The sequence below is a fragment of the Pecten maximus genome, chromosome 3 (assembly GCF_902652985.1).
Source record: "Pecten maximus chromosome 3, xPecMax1.1, whole genome shotgun sequence".
Lineage (NCBI taxonomy): Eukaryota > Metazoa > Mollusca > Bivalvia > Pectinida > Pectinidae > Pecten > Pecten maximus.
Genome location: NC_047017.1, coordinates 15028509 through 15050064, shown reverse-complemented (window position 1 = coordinate 15050064; position 21556 = coordinate 15028509). Strand labels below are relative to the sequence as shown.

Below are 21556 nucleotides of genomic sequence, written 5' to 3'. Positions count from 1 at the left end.
TGTTCAAACGATCATGGGGAAGTCTCTTTGATACCCGAAATCGATAAGTTTTATCCATACATTTTTATGATAAAAGTACTGTTTAACCTGATGAGGTTTGTAGCTTCTTATTGGGCGGCATTTTCGTAAATGGATTTTCATTTTGTATAAATATTTGTCGAAATACGTATTTGGACACATCCAAGATTTACAATCAAATTCCGTAATATATATTTTAACAAATCTATGGTTACGGAAGTTTTGTTTCAAATACGGAATAAAATAGGACACCTACAAGTAAGGATATACCTCTGGATATGACAGCGATGTCGTTTTTTTTTTGATTTTTTGATAAAAACGAAACATTTCAAAATTCGTAGCGGTGTAATGGTCATGAACCATGGACTTAAAATACACTAAATTTCGCGTTTGTCTACCAGTTACATCAATACCCACGGATAAGTCAAATACACATGCACTCCCAACTTTGAACCATCCCGGGGGGTAGGGGTAGATATTGACTGTGACCTGAACTATTTCGTGTATAGGGTCCCCAGTCTGGTTCTGTAACTAGCACAGTAATACGTGTCTGTGTATATATATACAATGTCCTGATAATCCTTAAGTGTTTTCAAAGACAATTTGCCAGGGATCGATGAGTTTATAGATCGGCCGAGCCATTGTTTACCGGCCATGTGTCGGGCTCCCACGGCCCCAAATCCAGTCCTGCAGACGACAGTCATACACCGCCCCTTATTACAACAATATATACTACTCCAATTGTTGTCCGACAGCATGTTTGTACAAGGGGTAAGGTCACGTGTCTGCAGCAGTGCACGGCCTTAACACGTCCTCACAAAAAAACACATATAGACTTCCCGGTGTTAAAAGTAGTGCACAAGCAGTATACCAACATCACACACATAATCACATATTACGATCCAAGCTTTTTTTTACATCAAACATTTTGTTCGGCGATTTGATTAGATCCATAGCTCTGTTCATGCACGTGCCCTGGGCCATTTGTTGATAAGGGACGATATTAACTGCCTGTCGCGGGACTGTTACCCCCGTGTACCGGGGAGGGGGTCCAGTAGCTATAACACTCGACTACCATTGCACAATCACTGGTAAAGCACACGCGTACATTCCAAACACAGAATCATCAAAGGCACATAATATCCGGATTTTAGACACAAGTATTAATAATCCACGTGAAATAGTAAGTCCCAAGGAAGCTGTAAAAAGAAAATGGGGTGGGTGGGTTTTTTTGAATACGTACCTTGTGCGGGTCCGGTCAGCGTGGTATCGTGGTAGGCGTTAACGATCAGAGAAAACGTACCCTAAAATACACAAAAAGATGAATATTAATCCAGGTAAACGAGTTTACTGACAACTGAAAGGTAAAAAGGAATGGCAAGGTATTGTAATTTGGCGAGCAAGCTGTTTCCAACCTTATACCAGTATACTTAGTGCAAATCAATATTGTGGGCTCTTACGGTTTCCATAGCTGTGTGACAGCAAGTTACCTATAACGATATTGCCGAGACAAGATATACCCATAGCAATCCTGCGTGAAATAAAATACCCATAGCGAAATTCAGACACCCAGAGACACTCGTGTAGAAAGCAAGTTACCAAAACGACACTGTTATGAAAGGAAACTACCCATAATGGCGTGGCAGTGGTTTGACAAAGGGATATGACAGCTGTATACTCAAAAACGAGACATGACAATAACCAGAATGACGTGACAATAAAAACATGATAATAACCGTATTGACATAGCTTTGACAGTAACTACGGAATCGATGACATGACAATAACCGTAGTGGCATATAGCCATAACAACATGACCAAAGTTATACCGATCTGCAATAACTATACTGACATGACAATAACCGTACTGACATATTATAACTAACATGACAATAACCGTACTGACATAACAACTAGAGTCACGTAACAATAACCGTGTGACCGATTTCTATATTCAGTGTTGTTTTGTGTGGAAATGACAATATTCTTCAGATTACATAAGTTCTATAGAAGCAGTCGACGACTCACCGGTATATAAGCCATGTAGTTACAACGTGATGCAACACCAACTGTCACCGTACTGATACCGAACTACATGTTTCGTAATCCTACTGTACTACACGCACTGAATGCATTGCAGAATCTGTGGAACCAGGGTACTGAGACAAGTCTCCATACAAACCGGAGTAAACAAATCACGTGTACACAAACAAAGCTACTGATGCTGATACTTACCGGCCACGAGTAAGGTATGGAGAATGCTAGAGGATTGTCAAACTTCACAGGAAGTTGAGCACTAAAATTCACGGAGTTAGATCCCAAAATAGGCGTTGTGACACTGGCGAATGTACACGAAGCATCATCGGGTATCTTCTTTTGATAATGTGTTAGACAAATCCAGAAGAAAGTCCGGCAGGTATCACTGCACTTCCCATCGGTACGAAAACCATTGCAACAGTTACCGTCAGTATTTAATCCATTCTCGTTTTTAAATAATGATAATTTAAGTTCAAACACAGCTGTACATGTAACCTGTGAAATAAATATACATACAGATAAATAATTTATATAAGAATAGATTATGTTTGTCGGTATAGTATATGTTCAGTTGTAGCCCGTACATGTTCATGGATGTAACAGTTCTATATATACTTGTACAGTAAAAAGATCACCGTTTACAAATAACAAAATCAATGAAAAATGGTAAATAGACAAAACAGAGGTAAATATTGTTTTACAAATGTAAATAAATGACTTACCATAGATAATTGTAATGTTAAAACCCAGAGCACAGCGAAGTGTGTACTCGTCCCCCTCATCGTGTTGTTTACTCGCTTTACTCGGCACAAATTATTGTAGGTAGCTGACTAAGGCCTCGTTCTGGCTAGGCTCCGCCCACCGGTGATTGACAGTTATCTACAATAGTGATTGTCGGTGATAAACGAATAGACTGTGCGGTTTGAATTGAACCATTTAAACACAAGGTTTAACTTTATACAGCCATACAGGTGCATATTGTCTAAGATAATTGTCTCGTTCTACACACATATGTACATGTATCATATACACACACGCATACAACTGCCAGGCCATTATTTACCTGTACAGAAAACTAGCTTTGATAATTTTCTGATATACAATATAGGTGTCATGTATAACGGTTAAAATAATTCAACAAATATGTTTTAACATAATTAAAGTTGATGAAATAACGGTAACTTTATGAATTATAATCAGTCCGTATCTGTAGTTTCCTACGCACGTGTTCGTCCGCTCGTGCCGTGTTTTTACACACGAGCACGAACGTGCAACAGGCACAAGTGGCCTACAGGTAACACAAAAAGATACAAACAAAAACCAGGAGCTGTAAAATAAACACACATTTGTATACCTTCTTATATTAGCATAAGGGATAAAGGAAGGAACGCGGTTCGAGGCTTCCGAGCGTTGTGATCGAAGGTTTAACAGGTAAATACGTCAGGTAAATCGTTGTCAAGAGTTCGTGGTCCTTTTCAAACCGGAAAAAATAGGCCACACATCTGTCGCTGAAGTTAGCGTACACACTTACACTCCAGCGACGATATAACTTAATTCTTTGAGGAAATCAACAACGCTGTGTCTCCTCCGTTACCCGACTAAAACAATCACATACCTGATCGATTAGAAATAATTCCACGGTTTAATCCTAGAATTTGCGACATTTTTTTAAAAACATAAATATCCACAAGTTGTTTCCGAGACCGGCTCTCTCTATGTCGGCACGTGCTCCGCTCGGCGCCTTTTGTATTTGTGTGGTGGTAGCAAACCTGTCTTCAGCTGTCCCTACCAAAACACCTGTCGCTCCGACCTGCTTTACCGATGCAAATTACCTTCCAAATAAGGAACGCGGCACGCGCTGTTTGAAGCAACAGTTTTATTATTCGACCGATTGTGGCTCAAGATAAAATACATCATCTTTGAGGATAAATTTCTACCTGATACACATAGGTAATGAAAAGGTAAGGTAAATTTTGGCGGGAAGACACGGTTCATGGTTCTGGCGTGATGGATAGGCACCTGTTGGGTACTTTATTGTCGACATCTGGACGTTTATTTCAAACTTAAATCAACGTAGAAGAAAAGTTTATTCAACATTATAATGTAGTATCATAACTCCGATCTTCATCAGGCGACCAATGTAAAACCGGTTACGACCTATGGGTATATTTCAATTAAAAAATCAATGATTTCTTATCATTAAATTGTGCTGCATTAAAATGCAGGAAGTTAATTACTTTGACAACGGTTGGAAATATTAGTAACATATTAAGGGGATTGTATTATCTGTGTAATTATCTGTACTAATTAGAGAAATCTGACAGGTCTGTGTCGGTGCTTAACGTACCTCTCATGAACCAACATCTCCGTAATCCATATTAATGTCGGTACCGTGATTTGTAATTAAGATGTTCAGCTGTTAATTACAATACAGGTGTTTTGTCCTCGTGTGTCTGTGATGTTAAACAGTTTGATGGCATAAATCAGGACTGTTGAACTGCTTGTGTTTAGTACAACTATAAGAGGGACTACCCGTGTAGAGTACAATCTAGCGCGTGGTACCGTGTTGGTATGATAACGTGGTAAGCCGATGTATTGCACTATCATAGTATATCCCACATTCCATTACATAGCAGATGCAGTTACAAACGTACGTCGTGTTGCGGGCGTTTCGCTCGAGTGCGCCTCGTCAATCAGCCCACCTCGCCGCGCGACAGAGGCGGGGCCTAGTTTCCCGCTCCGCCAATCAGCGGCGGGTGACAGCGAACGGCACGAGCCAAAGTGTGCCGGGCAACCTTGAAGCACTCGAGTGTATCTTCTCGTTGAGCGCGCCAGCTGAAGATAATTTGCATATAGGTGAAAACTACAGCCAACAGGTTATTTACAATTGTGGGGATATCTTTATGATGAGTGCCGTCCATATATTGAATTACACACTTGTCATTCTGCCTCGCACCTGTAGCGTCAGCGAATCGAAACCCATTTATATGAATCACATACTGCCCTTACACAACACGTTAGTTACATTTTTTTATTTAAATATATTTCCCTCCTGCAATTAAAAGTTGACAAACATGAGGTCGCTCCTTCATAAAGCAGGCTGTATGGATAGACAGCACGCGCTCTAAGAGACACACCTTTACACGTAAAAAATGCTCAGGTAAGACCGTACCAGCTTTACCTAAAACCTATGGCGTTTATATTTAAATTCAAAATATTCGTCCGTTTGGCTTAAAAAACGTATTCAAGCACAGTCATTCAGGAAAGTACCGTTATCTAGATAACGACACAATTACGTATAAAATACTATCATAACTTATCTCCGATTTCCTATTTATTTACCAAGATAAAAAATCCAGTTATAAAAGTTCTGTTATTTCATACTGATTTGGAGTTCTGTTATCGATTACTTAGCCCTGATTTAGTGCCCTTCTAAGGCAATCAGTTCATCGATACCGGTAATTACGTGTCCATGAAATACAATGTTTTCCAGCGTCAGTCCCCCGATTTCGGCCATTTGTAAACGATCGGTCTGACACTTTTGAGGGGTCGCCGTTCCGTGGCGATAATTGGGCCCCATTGTAGGGTGCTCAGATAGGTAACTTTCACCTGTTGATCTACCTATTGTTCAGGCTAATTAAATCAACGATCTGCCGTGCCCCAACAAAGCAGGGCACGGGTGTTAATTGATTGGCTTATGGACGAGCGCGCGACGGGTGCCCAGGTACCCTAATCATGGGTATACGGCGCCAGGTAGATCACACCTACCTGTTTGTAGAAAATAACAGTGCTCACCCCGTGGGAACGGAGAAAGGGCTAATCAGGGATCTAAAGGATCAAGACGGGGCCAGGGCGACAGGTTACCTTACAAGGGTCATCTCAATGTCTCACTTCCCCAGCGGGGCACGGGTGACGTTTTTGAGTTGTCCTGCTGTTTCGTTACGGAAATCAACGTGCAACTAAAAACACGTTACTGTACTTAAAAGGAAACATTGATTAATGAATTGACTATTCAGGTAGACAATTGATTAACTAATTAACCTTAAAGTAACTAAGGACCCGATCACGTCCAAACAAACAATAAACTTTGCTTAGTCGAATCTAAAAACATGGATAAGTCCAGTATTTTTATCTGCCAATAATATCTACATCGTAAACATATTTTGATTTATAATAGAAATTTTAGTTATAATTGATAATAAAAATATGAGGCCCGTGATATAAAAGTTAACCCTTTATCAATTTCTGTTGTTTGTGATAAAATTAATGAGTATTGATATATATATTTATATATGTTAACTTTATTTGCCAAATCATCATGTACTAACTGTTCGTTAGAATTCCTGGAAGTCTGATACGTATTCACAACGGACATGTTTATTTGGTTACGGAAAACATGACAAGTTCCCAAGGGAGGGTAATTCAGATTTATCAATAAAATTAATACGATCTTTTTGTATTGTAGCACAATTGTTTCACACATGCAATATAAGAACACATTATTGTTTTCCGTATCGCTGAACCGTGATACAGAATTGTATTGAAAACGATCCGTAACTGTTAAATAGATTGTGGCGCTCTCGTGAATGGTGGCTATTTGGTAACGATAGAAACTCGGTCGATTGACAGGTGATGAAACCAATACTTTACACTTGTGTACATGTACGGGGGATAACAAAGATGGGGAAAATACGCATAACAACAATCAAAAAATAAAATCGTGACAAAAAAATAAAAGCTACTAACAATAATATTAGGTGGTATTATAAACGGATGAAAGGACTGTTTACATCTCAGAGTGAGGAAAAAGATACCCCAGTTGATTTACATAATAATGCGAGGAAATTTTAATGAGGGGGAGCAAGAAGAACGTTCCCACACTCTACCTCTCCTAACGCCGTACGACAAGTTATTACGCTGACAACCTGCGCATGTCAATTGAGTAATAATTAGCATATCCTTTTGTGCGATATTCTAATTGTCCCACAATGCCTAGGTTGGCTTCTGTACCGGAATGCGCCGGTGATGAGCTACGATAATTCTGGCCCGTTTGGCGCGAATACTCTTTGTTTCGACCCAGGATGTTTTTACTGTGTTTTTTTTCATAGTGTTGTCACCTGCTGCACGAGTAACCATCTGCCTCAGTAACGGTACTGGTCGTGGCCGTTACACAGGTACATATTTAACACACGGACCCCGTAACCGGTAAAACAAACACATCTTAAAGCACCAACTCTGAACAGATGGTGTCACACCGTAACTCTTTGTCTTAGACCGCGGCGCTGAAAGGGTAGTAGTACTACATATGCGGAAAATAAACTTTTAAATACACCGCGTCATCGCTCCAACACAACAGGTGTTTTTATTGTTTGAGGTGAAGGTAAGTGAGGACCTCAGGTGTTCCCTCTTACCTGTTATGGTATAAACGCGGTATATCAAACGCGGGACGGTACAATACCGCCAGTCGCCCAAATACACATAATTTCACATGAATTCATTCCAGTACGTTTGAATGATTTGCTGTGTGTAAACTTAGGAGATTATTGAAGTAATTAGATATCTATCCCAAATAAGGTCAATACTTGAATGACCTTTTTGGATTTAAATCAAAACAGTTTTTGAAAATGAACACCATGAAGTTATAAAGACTTTATATGTACACACGTATACATTTTAACGACTCGATGCAGGAAGTGTAAACCGAATTGGATTTAAAATATGCGGATAATTTATTTATAAATCTAACGGTGACAAAGACGTATCAAATTAAATATATTTTCTCTAAATATCAATTTTATGTTAGTTCAATAAGACAATGCTAGTTGCCAACCAAACATTATGTACGTGATTTAGGTGTATACATTCAAAGCCTCAAGACAATCAATGGCAGACAAATTGGATTAAAAAGCGTTTATCATATAATTCTGTTAAAACCTTGATATACAAGAGCACAGGCTTATGGCACAGACCTTTATTATATAGCAATCATAGGTTCACGAAATAGAAATTTATCAGTTGATTTACATCAACAATCACCTATCCTCCTCCCAGTAGTACCAAACATCTCCCTTCCTCCTTTTAGGCGGATAAATTAAGGGAAGGACCAAATGAGCAGGTATGGCCGAGCTTTGTCCGGCCTCCGATACAACACTTGGATAGTGCAACAGGTGTGAGCGATATTTGCATTACAGAGGACTGTGGTGCCTATAGCCGGTCTAACAAAGGGGCTCCTCGCGACCCCCGGACACACGGCGAGGCCTTCGCCAGCTGCTCCTTTGAATTTAAGGGGCCGACTATGACCCCGGTATAAAAGGGGTCAGTGTTACGTTTTTAAGCACAGTTCATGCTATTGGGACCGATACCCTTCAATGTTTTTATAAAGAAATTTAAACTCATCGATGATAATAAACCTGTTCGTGTGGTTTCTATGGCTGAGCAGTGTCCTCAACTTCCGGTCATACTACGCACGCTCGACAACGATATTCGCCTGTGATTCGTCAATCTACTGAGATGGCACGCGCACAGACGTGTGTGTATGTAAAAAAGCAAGATATCGCTTTAGCGTTGTATATATACGCTTTCTGACGAATCCCAGATGGCATATATTTGAATAGGTCAACTTCCGCTCTGTCGCCATGTGATAGGTACGGTCTGTCAAAAACTTCGTTTCGCTTCTTGTCTGAGGAACCTAAATGCTCGACGACCACAGAAACTTCCGGTCATTCTCGGACTCAAGGGTGTAGATCTATAGATTATTTATTTTTCAGAAAACTTAATTCTTGAATATACATTTCTTATACCTATATTGAACTACATATAATATGAAAACCAAGGACTTGGAATATACAATCCGTATCAAAAAGACTTGAACACACACATTCAAGACCTCGGGATATATACATATATATATATTTATATATCATTTAATTTAGTAGTAGCCTTAGTTGGGAGATAAAATGTCAAAGATTGAAATAAACTAAACAACTTTCAGACCCAATTACCCAGAAAATATGTTGGCCACTTCCGCTTCCGGGTGTGCTTAAAAGTGCACCAAAGTGTTTTTATGTCAAAAGTCATGAGCTAAGCGATGCACTTTCATGATAAACGAGCCTTATCATAATGTAGGTTTTTTCCCCTGTATAATTTCATTCATAAAGCCACAGGGATAATTTCCATCATATCGAAAATGAAAGCTATTCCAGTTTCAAACATTAGCAAAACTTTCAAAACTGATGCCAGAAATTTCAAACATGTTATCGCGGGATATTGCAAAGAATTTTCCATACGTACGCCATAAAGTATTTATATGTCTAGTGATAAGACTGAGCCAGATAATCTGATCACCTCACACATAGTGTGACCATGCTTTACCACCGTATGCCCACGAAAAGTTCCTCTCCCCCCCGGGAACACAGATCTACAAACAGCGGAGTCGGAGATAAACGTATCTCCAGGAATCTCTGTTCAATCTCTTCCGTCATTAAACTCGAGATGAAAACGTAATTTTACTTAATAACTGCAAAAAATATGAATTTAGGATGGTTTTTGTTTCTTCTAAGACAGAATTATTGCATAATAGATTCACTTTTCACGCCATATGAAAACTTAAGTGGCTATACAAAGTACGTAACACATATTCCAGTAACCCATTCCGCACCGCAACCCCTCCCGACCACCAGTAGGAGAATACAGGTGTACGTATAGGATGATTAGCCTTAAACTGAAATCTTATGAACATATATTCACACAACCAATAAAGATATTCTTGTGGAACTGACAGGGTGGCCAATGATTCCTCGAAAACTGTCTGCTAGCGATTCATTTAAAATATTGGTTTGCATATTGCATTTGCCATCATATTACTACAAAGCTGAATTGAATTTAAAAATATCTTTATAGAACCTCGGGATTAATCCAACCCCGACCCTGTCCCCCAAATATGCTTAGATAAGTGTAGAAGTCAATGACAATGAGTTCCGAACGTAATTGTTGTCGTAATTCAAGGGTGGATGCACCATTTTATTTCAATCTAATTTAGTTTCTGTATTCTAGAATGAGGTCAATTCTCGAGTGATTTTAAAACCAAAACGTCATTATCATATTCGGTAATGAATGCAACGTTTCATGTAAAATGCAATACTTGGGTTATAAACATTCTCTGAATCATAAAAGAGGATTCTGAACAGGTGGGAAGAACGTATCTCTTTAAAAAGGATGAAACTGATGGATTGTGTCTCCCGACAGAGAGTTACAGCATGCTGTTTTGAAAGATTATGTCACTTGAAGAGAAATTGATTGCAATGTGCTCGGACGAATCCTGTCACTTAAAGCCAGATTTGGTGACGAGCGATGTCTCTTTAAGGGCGCACGGATGACACAACTAGTGTGATAACTGTCGGTGTGATTATGGGAACGAGGCCGCACAAAATTCCCAACCAGTTTACTCAAATTTTCATTAAATATTAAAAGTCTTTCGCACAATTTAAAAATTCAAACAAAACCAACGTGCTACATATGCGAGTTGTAATTAGATACGGGGAAGAACCGCCATAGCTAAGCAATAAGGGTACCGCTACATGCTCACACGCAATTTGTGTCAATGATGGAAATTGCCGAACTCCATTTTTTGCCTTCCAAATAAATTAAATAAAAACTCACAAGAATGCACAATTATTCAATTTGCGCGAAAAAGAACACATCAACATTTCTCTACAAACAGCAGTTGCGTCTTGTTCTTTCGCGATGTTTATGACAAGATCTTGAAGACTGGCAGACGACCGATTTTATCCAAAACTTGTTGTCAACAGAAACAGTCGTATTCTCCCGTCATGCTATGCTGAAGTGTCGAGATGTCAACTTGACTAAATTTATTTTTATTACTGCCTATTTAAAGCTTGGGGAGGGGGGACTTTAAAACTTTAAGGAGTAGGGGAAAGTGAATCGGGATTCTTGTAATGACGGAATAAGGGAAATGGTCTGCATTCTGGCGCTAAGCAGGGCCTTGTTTTAGCCACTGATGTAGAAAAACGGTTGTCCATTACAAGTCATTTTCGAATTACTAACATGAGTGAATGTCAGCCATAATTTACTCGGCACACTAAACCATCTGGGAGCAGTTTGTGGCCGACTAGAGCACGTGGGAACCGTTCTCACGCGAAATTTGATACGCCTGGCTCGTGCTTTCCCCGTGCCCGCGTGCTACACCGCTAACACCATCAGCTGTTATCAATGAAGCCAAAATACCGAAACTTAAAACGACTTTGAAATGTAACAAGTTCCAAATTCACAGATTTGGTCCTCGATTGAAGTCTCTGGTATTGCACGTGTATCGCAGGCGTTTGTTTGCGGAGGGAGGGGGGGGACCCAGGACCCCGGGGATCGGTGTGTACAGAAAGTTAAAGCGACAGTGACGACGAACTGATGGAAAACACACCGTCGTTCTTTTGGCCACTATAGCGCTCGTGCCATCAAAGTGGCCCATGGCCTTTGACTACAAAGAATCCTCATAATATGCCATTAATGAGCACTGGCCGAAACGACCGACCTGTCTCGTTATGTCGGGGTGGTAGACAGAATAACACTTGTCTGGTTAGACATGGCAAACTTGTCCAGTTACCCGCACGGTACCAGAACTGCTACCCCTGGGGAGGAGAGAATGTCAAACGTATAGTGTTACCCCCGGGGAGGAGCCTGTTTCAGACGTTTCTAGTAAAATGAAAGTCAGATGAAGTCAGAAGGGTTTTTGTAATGTTTAAGTCAGAAACCCTGTTTTATATATAGGCTAGTGTCGTGTAAGCCAATATTGGCTGAATGTCAAATTATTTTATGATGTTCACGTAACACTTTTATTTCGTATATTTACATACGACACCCTAATAAAATAAATCTTGATCATGCACTTGAGTAATCCCTAAGGGGGCACACATTTCTCGTCTTCCTCAAGAAACCAAAGCCACGAGACATGACAGTCCCCAATTCCCATCCATCCCTGCCTTGGACGTTCCAATTGCACTTAGGGTTGGGCATTGCCATTTTGAAAATATAATTCAATGAAAAAAAAAGCAATATGGCAAGGAATCTGAGCCTTATACAAAAAAAATATGCCCGGAATACAAAAGGAGCAAATAAAGGTTGAGACAGACCACCCGTCAATGCGTCCAACAAGCGGAAGTGGGAGGGGAGACGGAGTAATTTTGGTCAGTTGGTTCATTTCAGGGACCAGTCATTGCCTATAGCGGTGTTGGTTAAGTTTATCAGTTCTGATGAAAGTCAATATAGTTTTCGGACAGTACGTGTAAATATAGACATTCCTGGTCCCCGACTTCGTGGAACTGCCACAACTATGCTAGAACCATTCCTGACACAGTTGACAGTTCAGCCCGAGATAAGATAAGGGACGAAGGCCCACTGGCCAAATGTGCGTATAGCTTGACTAGACAGAAAATTGATAGTTTGAAAAATAAACAAACAAAAATCTAAAAAAAAAATAAATAATTCAGTTATTCCTAAAAGCTTAATTGATAGCACACAAAAAGCATGAAAATCAAATGCTGCGTCAACATTTTAAAGATATGGAAATTATGTGTAAAAGTTTGGGTTTATGATGTACAATAAGCTGACAGGTTCTCATGTAAACTGGAGGTATGTGTATCTTGCTCCTAAATAGGCGGCCACTGCGTCATTATAGACACACTAGCATCGATATGTCTGATAAAGGCGAAAATATTTACACTAATATTTCCAGTACAGGGCAGTATCGTCGGTTACGTAAATAACGGTCACTTCACAGACACACAGCGATCGACTTTTTATGGGAGACGGGAGGTAACTCTAATTTATTTGATAACTGTTGAAACACGGGAAGAAAAATATTGCGCTTACCTGTATTTTCTGTTTGCGTGGTCAATCTTGGGAAAATCCTGGAAAAGAAAGAAAATCTATAGAATTTTGTCACCATAACAAGTCTTGAAGCTTACAAATTGTTTTTCGTAGTGTGAGGTGTTTAAACCCAACAGGTACTTTTGAGTGATAGCGTTTACCAGTCGAACCAAACGTGTCCCCCATACTGCTGGGATCAAACGGACAACACGAGTTCGTGTGACCAGTAAGGGAAACATTGGGTGAAAACCCCGATAATACCCAAACAAACCTTTAACCAAACATAGGTTCACCTAGACATAAACAAAGCAATTACGGGGTCTTAGGAAGAAATGGAAGGAAATGACAAATTCTGTTAGCACGAGACGAATTCGAATATAGTTTTGAGGACAAATGAGAGAATTCTTAGTTTTAAAAGATTTTTCTCTGATGAAACAGAACGCCATTGAAATCACTAAAATAACATATATTAACAATATCATTAATGTAAATCGAAAGATCTAATTACAATATATTATGATTTCTGTAAAAAAAAAAGTATGTTTTAATCTTTTAACCATTCTTTCAAAACGCGCCTCAAGAAACAGAAGTTTAACATTGGCGTCAAAACCATTTATTAATAAAAATATATAATTCTTTATATAACATACTTCAACAACCATTACAAAGTAAATAGATTCCTATAAAACACAGCAAAATGTTGATCTAACTTGAGAAATACAAATGGCAAATACTGTTAAAATTTTGTCTCATCTCCGTGATAAAAGACATTTATATACAAAATGTCCAGCAGGAGCACGCTGTAGACGGAACACTGTGGAATGAACAAAATTCGTGACGAAAAGGATTAACTCTTAAATTAACGGGACAGGGGCTTTGTTAACACAATGTTTAACTTTTAACACGTAATTTCGATGGATTTGTTACATTTCACACAAATGAATTTGACCAGCCAGCTCTATGGAGTATATACGACCTATGATGACAATTGTTTCGCCCAAAAAATCGTCTGGCTTCAATGTTCCGGAAGTAATTTCCTTTCAATGATATTGTCAGCTCAATCGTGATATATGAATGGCGTCTTGTATTCATTAGTAATGTCTGGGCCTCTGAGGACCAAAGGAACTTACCGTACCAGAATCTTGGACCATTCGTTAAAGTAAAGGTATACAGCCTACTGTTCAACAATTTATCCAAGTCACACCGCTCAACAATTAAATCCAATGGTAGAAATTCTCATTATTCCACTATACAGTCACCAAATTTGATTAATATAGAATTACTTAGTATCCAAGTCAGGATTGGAATGAACTGGAAATGATTTCCTTCTGTGATAAAACATTGCTTATGAAAATCCACAGCTTTGATTAACAATGTCTAAAATTAAACTGGTATATTACATGGGTTTATTACAAGGGACAATGGCCACTTGTTTGTGTCTCTAGAACCAGAGCCATATCACACCCTATGGAGGCAGGTAAAGGTATGCGAGGACAATACCGGGCATGTCTCCACTCTTTGAATGTAAGAACAAAAACATTTAAACGGCAACTCAAAAGACAAATTAGTCATTTAACGCTCATCAGCTATGCGGATCATCTCGAGGTACTGCCGGAACACCACGAAACAAATAGCCCCCTAAAAAACCGTACAGTTTTGGACTTTGCCTTGAAAAGAGGTGGCGGCAAGTAGATCAAAAATGAAATTCTGACAACAAAAAAATCCCTCAGGTTTTCATGAATTTAGGTAAGTGACGTTGAAATCAGTTGACAAGGTGTTTGACCTTCTGAGCAATATGAATCTGCGAGACAGAGGATCGCTATTCGGCCGTAAACCGTACTGCCGAGACCGACGGGGAGCTTGTCTTTGTAACCAGGCGTATGATCAAAAACAATGTCAGTAACTGATAGCTATAATGTCACTAGTTTATCGAGGTTCGATCTAGATCTGTTTGACACGAAAACTGTTACAGTAAAACTGCTACTTCCTCTACTACTATTAGACATGACAAAGGACTCATGGGCTTTGTCATTTGAAACCCCTTTACTTCTATACCGTCTCTGGGTATCGTTACAAATTTCCCCCATCAGTCAATAGTCTGTACATGAGAAACCATAATTAACATTAAATCCCGCTGTTTACTTGTTAATTATAAATTATCAGAATACTTTATCGTCTTAAATAATTTTCCCTTTCACTAAATATCAAATGATATGTATTCTGTCATAACCGAACGAAAACATTAAATAATTTGATTCTAGTTCTTCACAGACCTTGATAGTTAAACCTTATATATCTTCTGACAGTCAAACACTTACTTAACTCGTAAGCTTACAGAAATTCTCATGGGCTAACTGCGTCTTTTCACCATCATCTTTCTGGACAAAAATACGTCCTCTTCGAATTGAGTCCGAGTAAACCAAATGACTTTGAATAACTGTATAACAGTATCTAAAATGTCTATTTCTGGCCATATCGAAGTGATGCAATATATATTTGAGAGACAGACCTACCACATCCAGATCACGGCGAAGCAATATATACAGTTTATAAACGAGCGAGTTATTTTTAAGTTTATGTCAACCGCATAGGGCCGAGATTTTCCCACAGTAGGCGCAGGAATGTAAGGCACATGTTCGGGGAGGGGGTGTAACAACACGCATCTTTGGAGGGGGACTAGTCATTTATTACCCCCCAATGACAAATTTTATCTATCTGTGTCTGTTTCTTTGCCCGTTATCATTAGGTAAGTAATGGGAATTTCACCCAATTGATCTGCTACATCTAAATGTTTTATGATGCTTGGATTAGGTCCGCCCTCGTCGTTACCTCAAACCATCAATCATTGGGTTCATTAAACCGGAAAACATTAGTATTTGTACTTTCTTATCTCATTTTTATTTTTATTTAAAAAAAAAGACGAAATGTCCGACTTTCCCATGATTTTTCTAGATTGCAACACAACCATAGCTTTCTTGAAATAGTTCCGGGTTGCGTTAGTCATCTACAACGAAGACGTTCACCATTCAGATGTATAATATATACATGTATATATCAAAATGTTAAAATTCCAGACTTCAAACACATTCTATAGGGCGTTGATGATCAATACACCACTAACCCCGTAATGTTTATAAATAGAATCGTCAATGGGTATTAAGACTTTCTCACTAGTATATCAATGACTTTTTGCCGTGATCCCTTCCTCGAGCAAAAATGTGAAGTTTGATACCGCGATGTGCTGGGTTTAAAGGTTCTGGCCTTACTAGGGATCGAGAGTATTTAAAACCCTGATGCAATGTGTAAGGAAAGACTGTGGGAAAATTTCTTCCTTTGGAATGTTCTCGCGAAGACTTAGCGTCGATAGGGCCATGTTAGCGGCAATAATGTTCCTGTATACTGTCCCCTACTGGTAGGACAATATCGGAACATCTGGAGCGGTCTGGTTTGTTATGATAGCAACTCTTATCTATGATTACAACTGTTGTATTTCACCCTCGATAGGGAGCTCCGAGGGCTCAGTATCAGCAGCCGGTCGCTAAGCCAATGAGGAGGCAGAACTGTGAGGTCAGAGGGTTAAATATGATGCAATCAGATAAAACCGTTACTCGCTTCATTTGATAACTGGCATTTTTAGAGTGATATACCCAACAATTGTAAAAATGTTTTTATTTGTAGATTTTGGCCAGGCGTGGAGACTTCCAACAGGAAATGAGCAACACTGGAAATGTGTTTATTTCTCGGCAACTTTACTGTTCTCAAAGATATGAGCCCATTGAGTGATTAAAGGAAAGACAGCAACTGTCGGCAGAGGTCACATGCTAAAAAAGGGGCAACAGTCAAAAAAACGCAACTGTCAACAAAGGTCATTTGTGAACAACGGGCAAGTAAAAACAAAGGTCAATTGTCCTTAAGAAAGAGATATCTGCAGCCAAACCTGTCGACAAAGATCACCGCTTGTCAAGGATGGACATATTGTCACCAAGGAAAAAACATGGACAGCAAATCCTTGAAGAAGGGCAAAAACATTAGCAGTCTGGCAATAAAGGGCACATGTAAATAGCAGTAATTTGATATTCAAAGGAGGACCATCTGAAAATAAATGCTACCTGTCAATATAGACCACTTGTAAATTAGGACACCTTAAAGAAATATGTCACTAAAAAACTTCAAACTGTCTGTACTTGGGAACTCAATTATGGCCGTAAGTCAGTATGCTGATCATTGATGACAACTTAAGTGTCTAACAATGAAAACTGTAGACTGATATAGAATGATGTTAATAAACAATAGATACGTAAATAGATATAATGTTTGTTGATGAAGCATGCATGATCATAAATAAACTATTCCTGGTAAGTCACGAAGTATAATGTTTGTCAGTTAACGACACATACAGAAAGGTCACCGAAGCATACCTATGTCACAAGATCTACAGTATATAGTCCTTACCAACCAGCAGACAGCAGTTATGTTGGTACAAAACAGTATTGAAATATATGGCTGTTTTCCTTGTCTGGTAGGACAGATGCCACAGCCACCTGGCTTGTGTACACTTTTTTAGGTATATCGGGGCACGAGACAAGGTGGAGTTATGTAAGAACTATTGTCTATCTGAGATATTCATTATGTGGCTTTGTCATGAAACATTCCAGACTTAGGTCCTCGTCACATAACCGGCTCGCATATTTGTGCAAGTATGTGGAAATATTTGTAGAGCTAAGTTGTTTATTTCTGGTGAGGCAAAAATGATGTCAAGGCCCAGCCGGGAGCAAAAACTTAAAATCTGGTATGTGCGAAAATAAAATCAATATGTGAAATAAGAACACACACCGAAATTAAAGGGAAGGCAACTGGAGAAATTGGTCTTGCAGTTGATCTAGATGTGAATAAGGCCGAAATAAGATAGGTACTAAAATATCTACAATTTAATTCAATTAAATGTTTGAGAAATTGTCAAATCTGAGTAAAACTGGATAACTAGTAGGAAAATTATTAACATACTTGCAAAGCGATCTTATTGATATTATAGACTTTTTAGAGATTGTGATTCTCGAGAACAAACACGTTGATATATTAACTCAATGTTTTGCCAGGTTTTTGGATGATTAAGTACCTTCTCATACATCTGTCAAAATGTCTCTTCATTGCCGTAAGAGGATACTGCACCTACTCAATATTTCATAAATGGATTTTTGGCACTTTCAGTTTCTAAAGCCATATTGCCAGCGAACCAGAACACTCTACATTGATGGATGATATTGTTCCTGCAAAGAACCACCAAAGTTCTGCCTGTCTGGCACTGAAAATGACGAGAGGAGAGTCATATTCCTTGTAGGTCATAGATGGTGTTTAGAGATGGCCCCCTGGACAGTTCTGATGGAAGTGTTGGGGAGATGACCCCCCATGGTGTTCTCTGAGGTGCCATGACACCTCCTCCTACTACACACCTAGGGAGACCCACAGGGATTCCTTTGAGCATGCCAAGTTGGAGAAAATTTACATGCAACCAGGATCTGTGATCAAAGTTTAATTTTTTGGTTGAAAGATTTGCCTGATCGGTCTTTCCCTACAGGGGCTGACATAACTAGGAGTCGAGAGAAATGGAGAACTCCGAACCAATAAAATGCTTGCCGCAGATGATAGACTTTCATAAAATTATGATACCACGATGAATTAAGATGCTTTGAACTATCATCATTTTTCACACAAAAAACATGAAAACAAGTCATTTATAATGGTATGTTGGCAACCTCCATACTGTAATGTCGCTCTAGGGTGAGAAACATATTAGATTGACCTTTCCTCCACCTGTCCCCCCTTCCCTGTAAATGGGTTCTACCATGGAGAACTCCATGGGCAGCTTCATGGGGCCAAAGAGAATATACACTAATGTTTCTGAACATGCAATGTAACATTGCAGAATAAGCAAACAAGATTTTTTCTTTTCACAAAAACTGACGAAAAAAAAAGACGTGGTATCCCTGTGTCAACTTGGATAATGATTTATTGGCTTAAAACACCTGTTGGTATGAAAGTGTTATCTTAGAGTTGTGAAATACTGATTGTAATATACATTCAGCAGCCATTCTCATATTACATATGATTAACTGGTACCATTAAACTGGTTACTATTATTGGTAATTCTCTCATATCTCGCCATGTTGGATAGAGTTTGCCCATGTAAGATAGCTATGTAAGATAAATCTATCTTACATAGCATTTCACGCGCGCGGATTAATCTGCGTTCAAGGGGGACAACTCTCACAACGTCGTCTGCTTGTGTTCACATCCGACAGTCCTTATCGTCGGTGTCGGTTTTGAAACGTTGGACTTAACTATAAAAATACATACATTCTTAGATAAATATATATCATATCAGCAGTAAATCAATAGGGCTACACGGTTAAACGATTTCATCTGAGCGAACATATAACTCCGTTACTGTAACAAACAGTTAGACTACGCCTACAGGCCTGTTGTAACAGTTACAGTACAATACAGACTTGCCTACCCGACAGATTTGTCATTTGTCATTAAAAACATGTAAACACACACAATCACCTGCCAATGACAGGAAGTAAAATAAAAGCCATACATAAAAAAATATAAAAAAGAAAATGTCAAACGTCACAACCTATGAAATGGTTCCGTTTGCGTCAGCAGGGGGCCCTGGAATTTGTTTACTCTACTGTACTGTCAGTAACTGTTAGGCCTACTCAGTAACCTGTGTATTTGGAAGTTGGGAATTGGCTCTTAAATGAACGAACATTCGGTAAAAATGACACCCCTCGATGTTCATATCAAAATATTTATTTTAATTGTAACTCAGAGTCTATATTTGTGTAGAGTAACCATGAAAACTAACTGCCATCCTAGCCTTTCAATATGATCATCGTTAGCCTATCGACTGACCTACCTTCGTCATTCCATCAAGACAACTGGTTAAACACATATAATCCTATGTCACAGAAAAGATCGAATACTCGTATAGAGTCACTGTTCGCTGGTTCACACACGAAGTTGCCAAAATCACAGTGAATTTAAAATTACCAGCCACGAAACATCGCCGCGTCATGGCGATCGAGATCGACATCACTCTCAATATCCTTGAACTATGAATGGAATTCCAATGACAGTCGTGACGTCATGCAGTGACGTAGTATATTATGAAAAAAAATTGACTTGACATTTTAAAGTACAGTGTGTTCTGTGAAATGATTAAATATGTCGAGGTGCAAATCAAATTATATGTGAAGTTGGAAAACTCAGTTCAGCGTTGGCTTTCAGTATTGTTGATAGAACTTCTTTTTCTCGGATGTTGACAATTTGATCACGGCCACGTAAAAGTCGGTCAAGTTACGGTAATTTTTATCGGCGAATTGTTCATTCGTTCATCACTTAACCACAAAATGAATGAAATTTGTGTGCAAACATAGTTTGCCAAAATAAGGTATGATCTTTTAGAATATCACAAGTATATTTAGTAATAACGTCAAATAAAGAAATTAAAATATTGAAGAAAATGGATGGCTGAGGGACACTTTCGCCAGAAATTCGGTAATGATATGAGAGAAAAAGACTCTTTCATTATGTGTGTATGTAGGATAGGGATATTCCACCCTCGGGATCACAAAATGTGGTAAAACCCTCGGCAAGCCTCGGGTTTCACCACATTTTGTGACCCCTCGGGTGGAATATCCCTATCCTACATACACACATATGAAAGAGTCTTATATTCTTATTACAGAGATGATCCAAGAATGATTCTATAACCCGTATCACACGATTAATTATAAAAGAGGTATTTAGGGGCCAGATATGATTAGATAACTATACAATTATTAAATTATATTATTCATATTCTGATCAAAAAGACATATGGGTTGCTTCTAAAATAATCATTTTGTGAACAGATATGATTCAATCATTGTACCTCCAAGAATTGTATTTTCAAATTCTTAGACTTACAGAACAGATATCATCATATGTCCAGAACAATGAAGTATTCAGAAACAGGGTATAACTCAGAAACGGAGAAGAATTCAGAAACAGAAACATGGTATAATTCAGAAACAGGGTATAATCACACTCCGAAAAGAAATATATTCACTAGATTTCTAGGTGGGGCTGCAATATTCCCAAACCTAAGACTTTTTTTCCCCAATTCTGCGCACAAGCTGGTTAAATAATATTGAGCGTGTTTTTTAAAAAACAAATCTGAAACAACAACCAAAAAACTCTAAAGTCTGTAGTAGTCATCAAATAATGAGTTATTTGAAGAATTTGATTTGAGGGCCATGAGTTGTTTTACGGTTGTCCTGATATCAGATAGTGGAGTGAATAGACCTACACTCGGATGGACTGATAGTAACCAAATAAAAACACAGACACGGGGACATATACTCCTGCCAGGGAACAAAACCCTGGAATTTAAATTTGTGAATGGATGAGGTATCACTTGGCTAATATCGGGAAAACTGATCGATGTGTGATTATCAAGATAGGGGTGGCTCAGACTTGATTCGGTATGACATCACCAAACACAGAGGGAAGTCTTAAGGGGCCGATATCGGTATATCTACCATATACTGGTGGGGTCTTCATGAGGGATCATGGAGAT

General features: G+C 38.8%; 1 protein-coding gene and 1 long non-coding RNA gene across 6 annotated transcripts in view; one reads left to right on the top strand and one right to left on the bottom strand.

Annotated features, from left to right (window-relative positions):
* LOC117323322 overlaps positions 1-17296 on the top strand; it is a 56979-nt gene extending 39683 nt beyond the window's left edge. The window contains exon 2 of the long non-coding RNA XR_004531704.1: positions 16612-17296. This is a non-coding gene — a long non-coding RNA (uncharacterized LOC117323322). The remainder of the gene's footprint in view (positions 1-16611) is intronic.
* Positions 1-21556, bottom strand: part of LOC117323321 (delta-like protein D) — a 99268-nt gene that overhangs the window by 9844 nt on the left and 67868 nt on the right. For 3 of the 5 annotated variants that reach the window (XM_033878461.1, XM_033878463.1, XM_033878464.1), the window contains 4 exons: positions 12937-12974; positions 2778-2934; positions 2254-2550; positions 1262-1322 (listed from right to left, as the gene is read on the bottom strand). In XM_033878461.1, the coding sequence (XP_033734352.1) occupies positions 1262-1322; positions 2254-2550; positions 2778-2837 (418 nt within the window). In that variant the 5' untranslated portion in view covers positions 2838-2934; positions 12937-12974. Of the gene's footprint in view, positions 1-1261; positions 1323-2253; positions 2551-2777; positions 2935-3670; positions 3796-4402; positions 4604-12936; positions 12975-21556 lie in introns of those variants that run through there. The other 2 variants (XM_033878466.1, XM_033878465.1) reach the window with 2 other exon arrangements.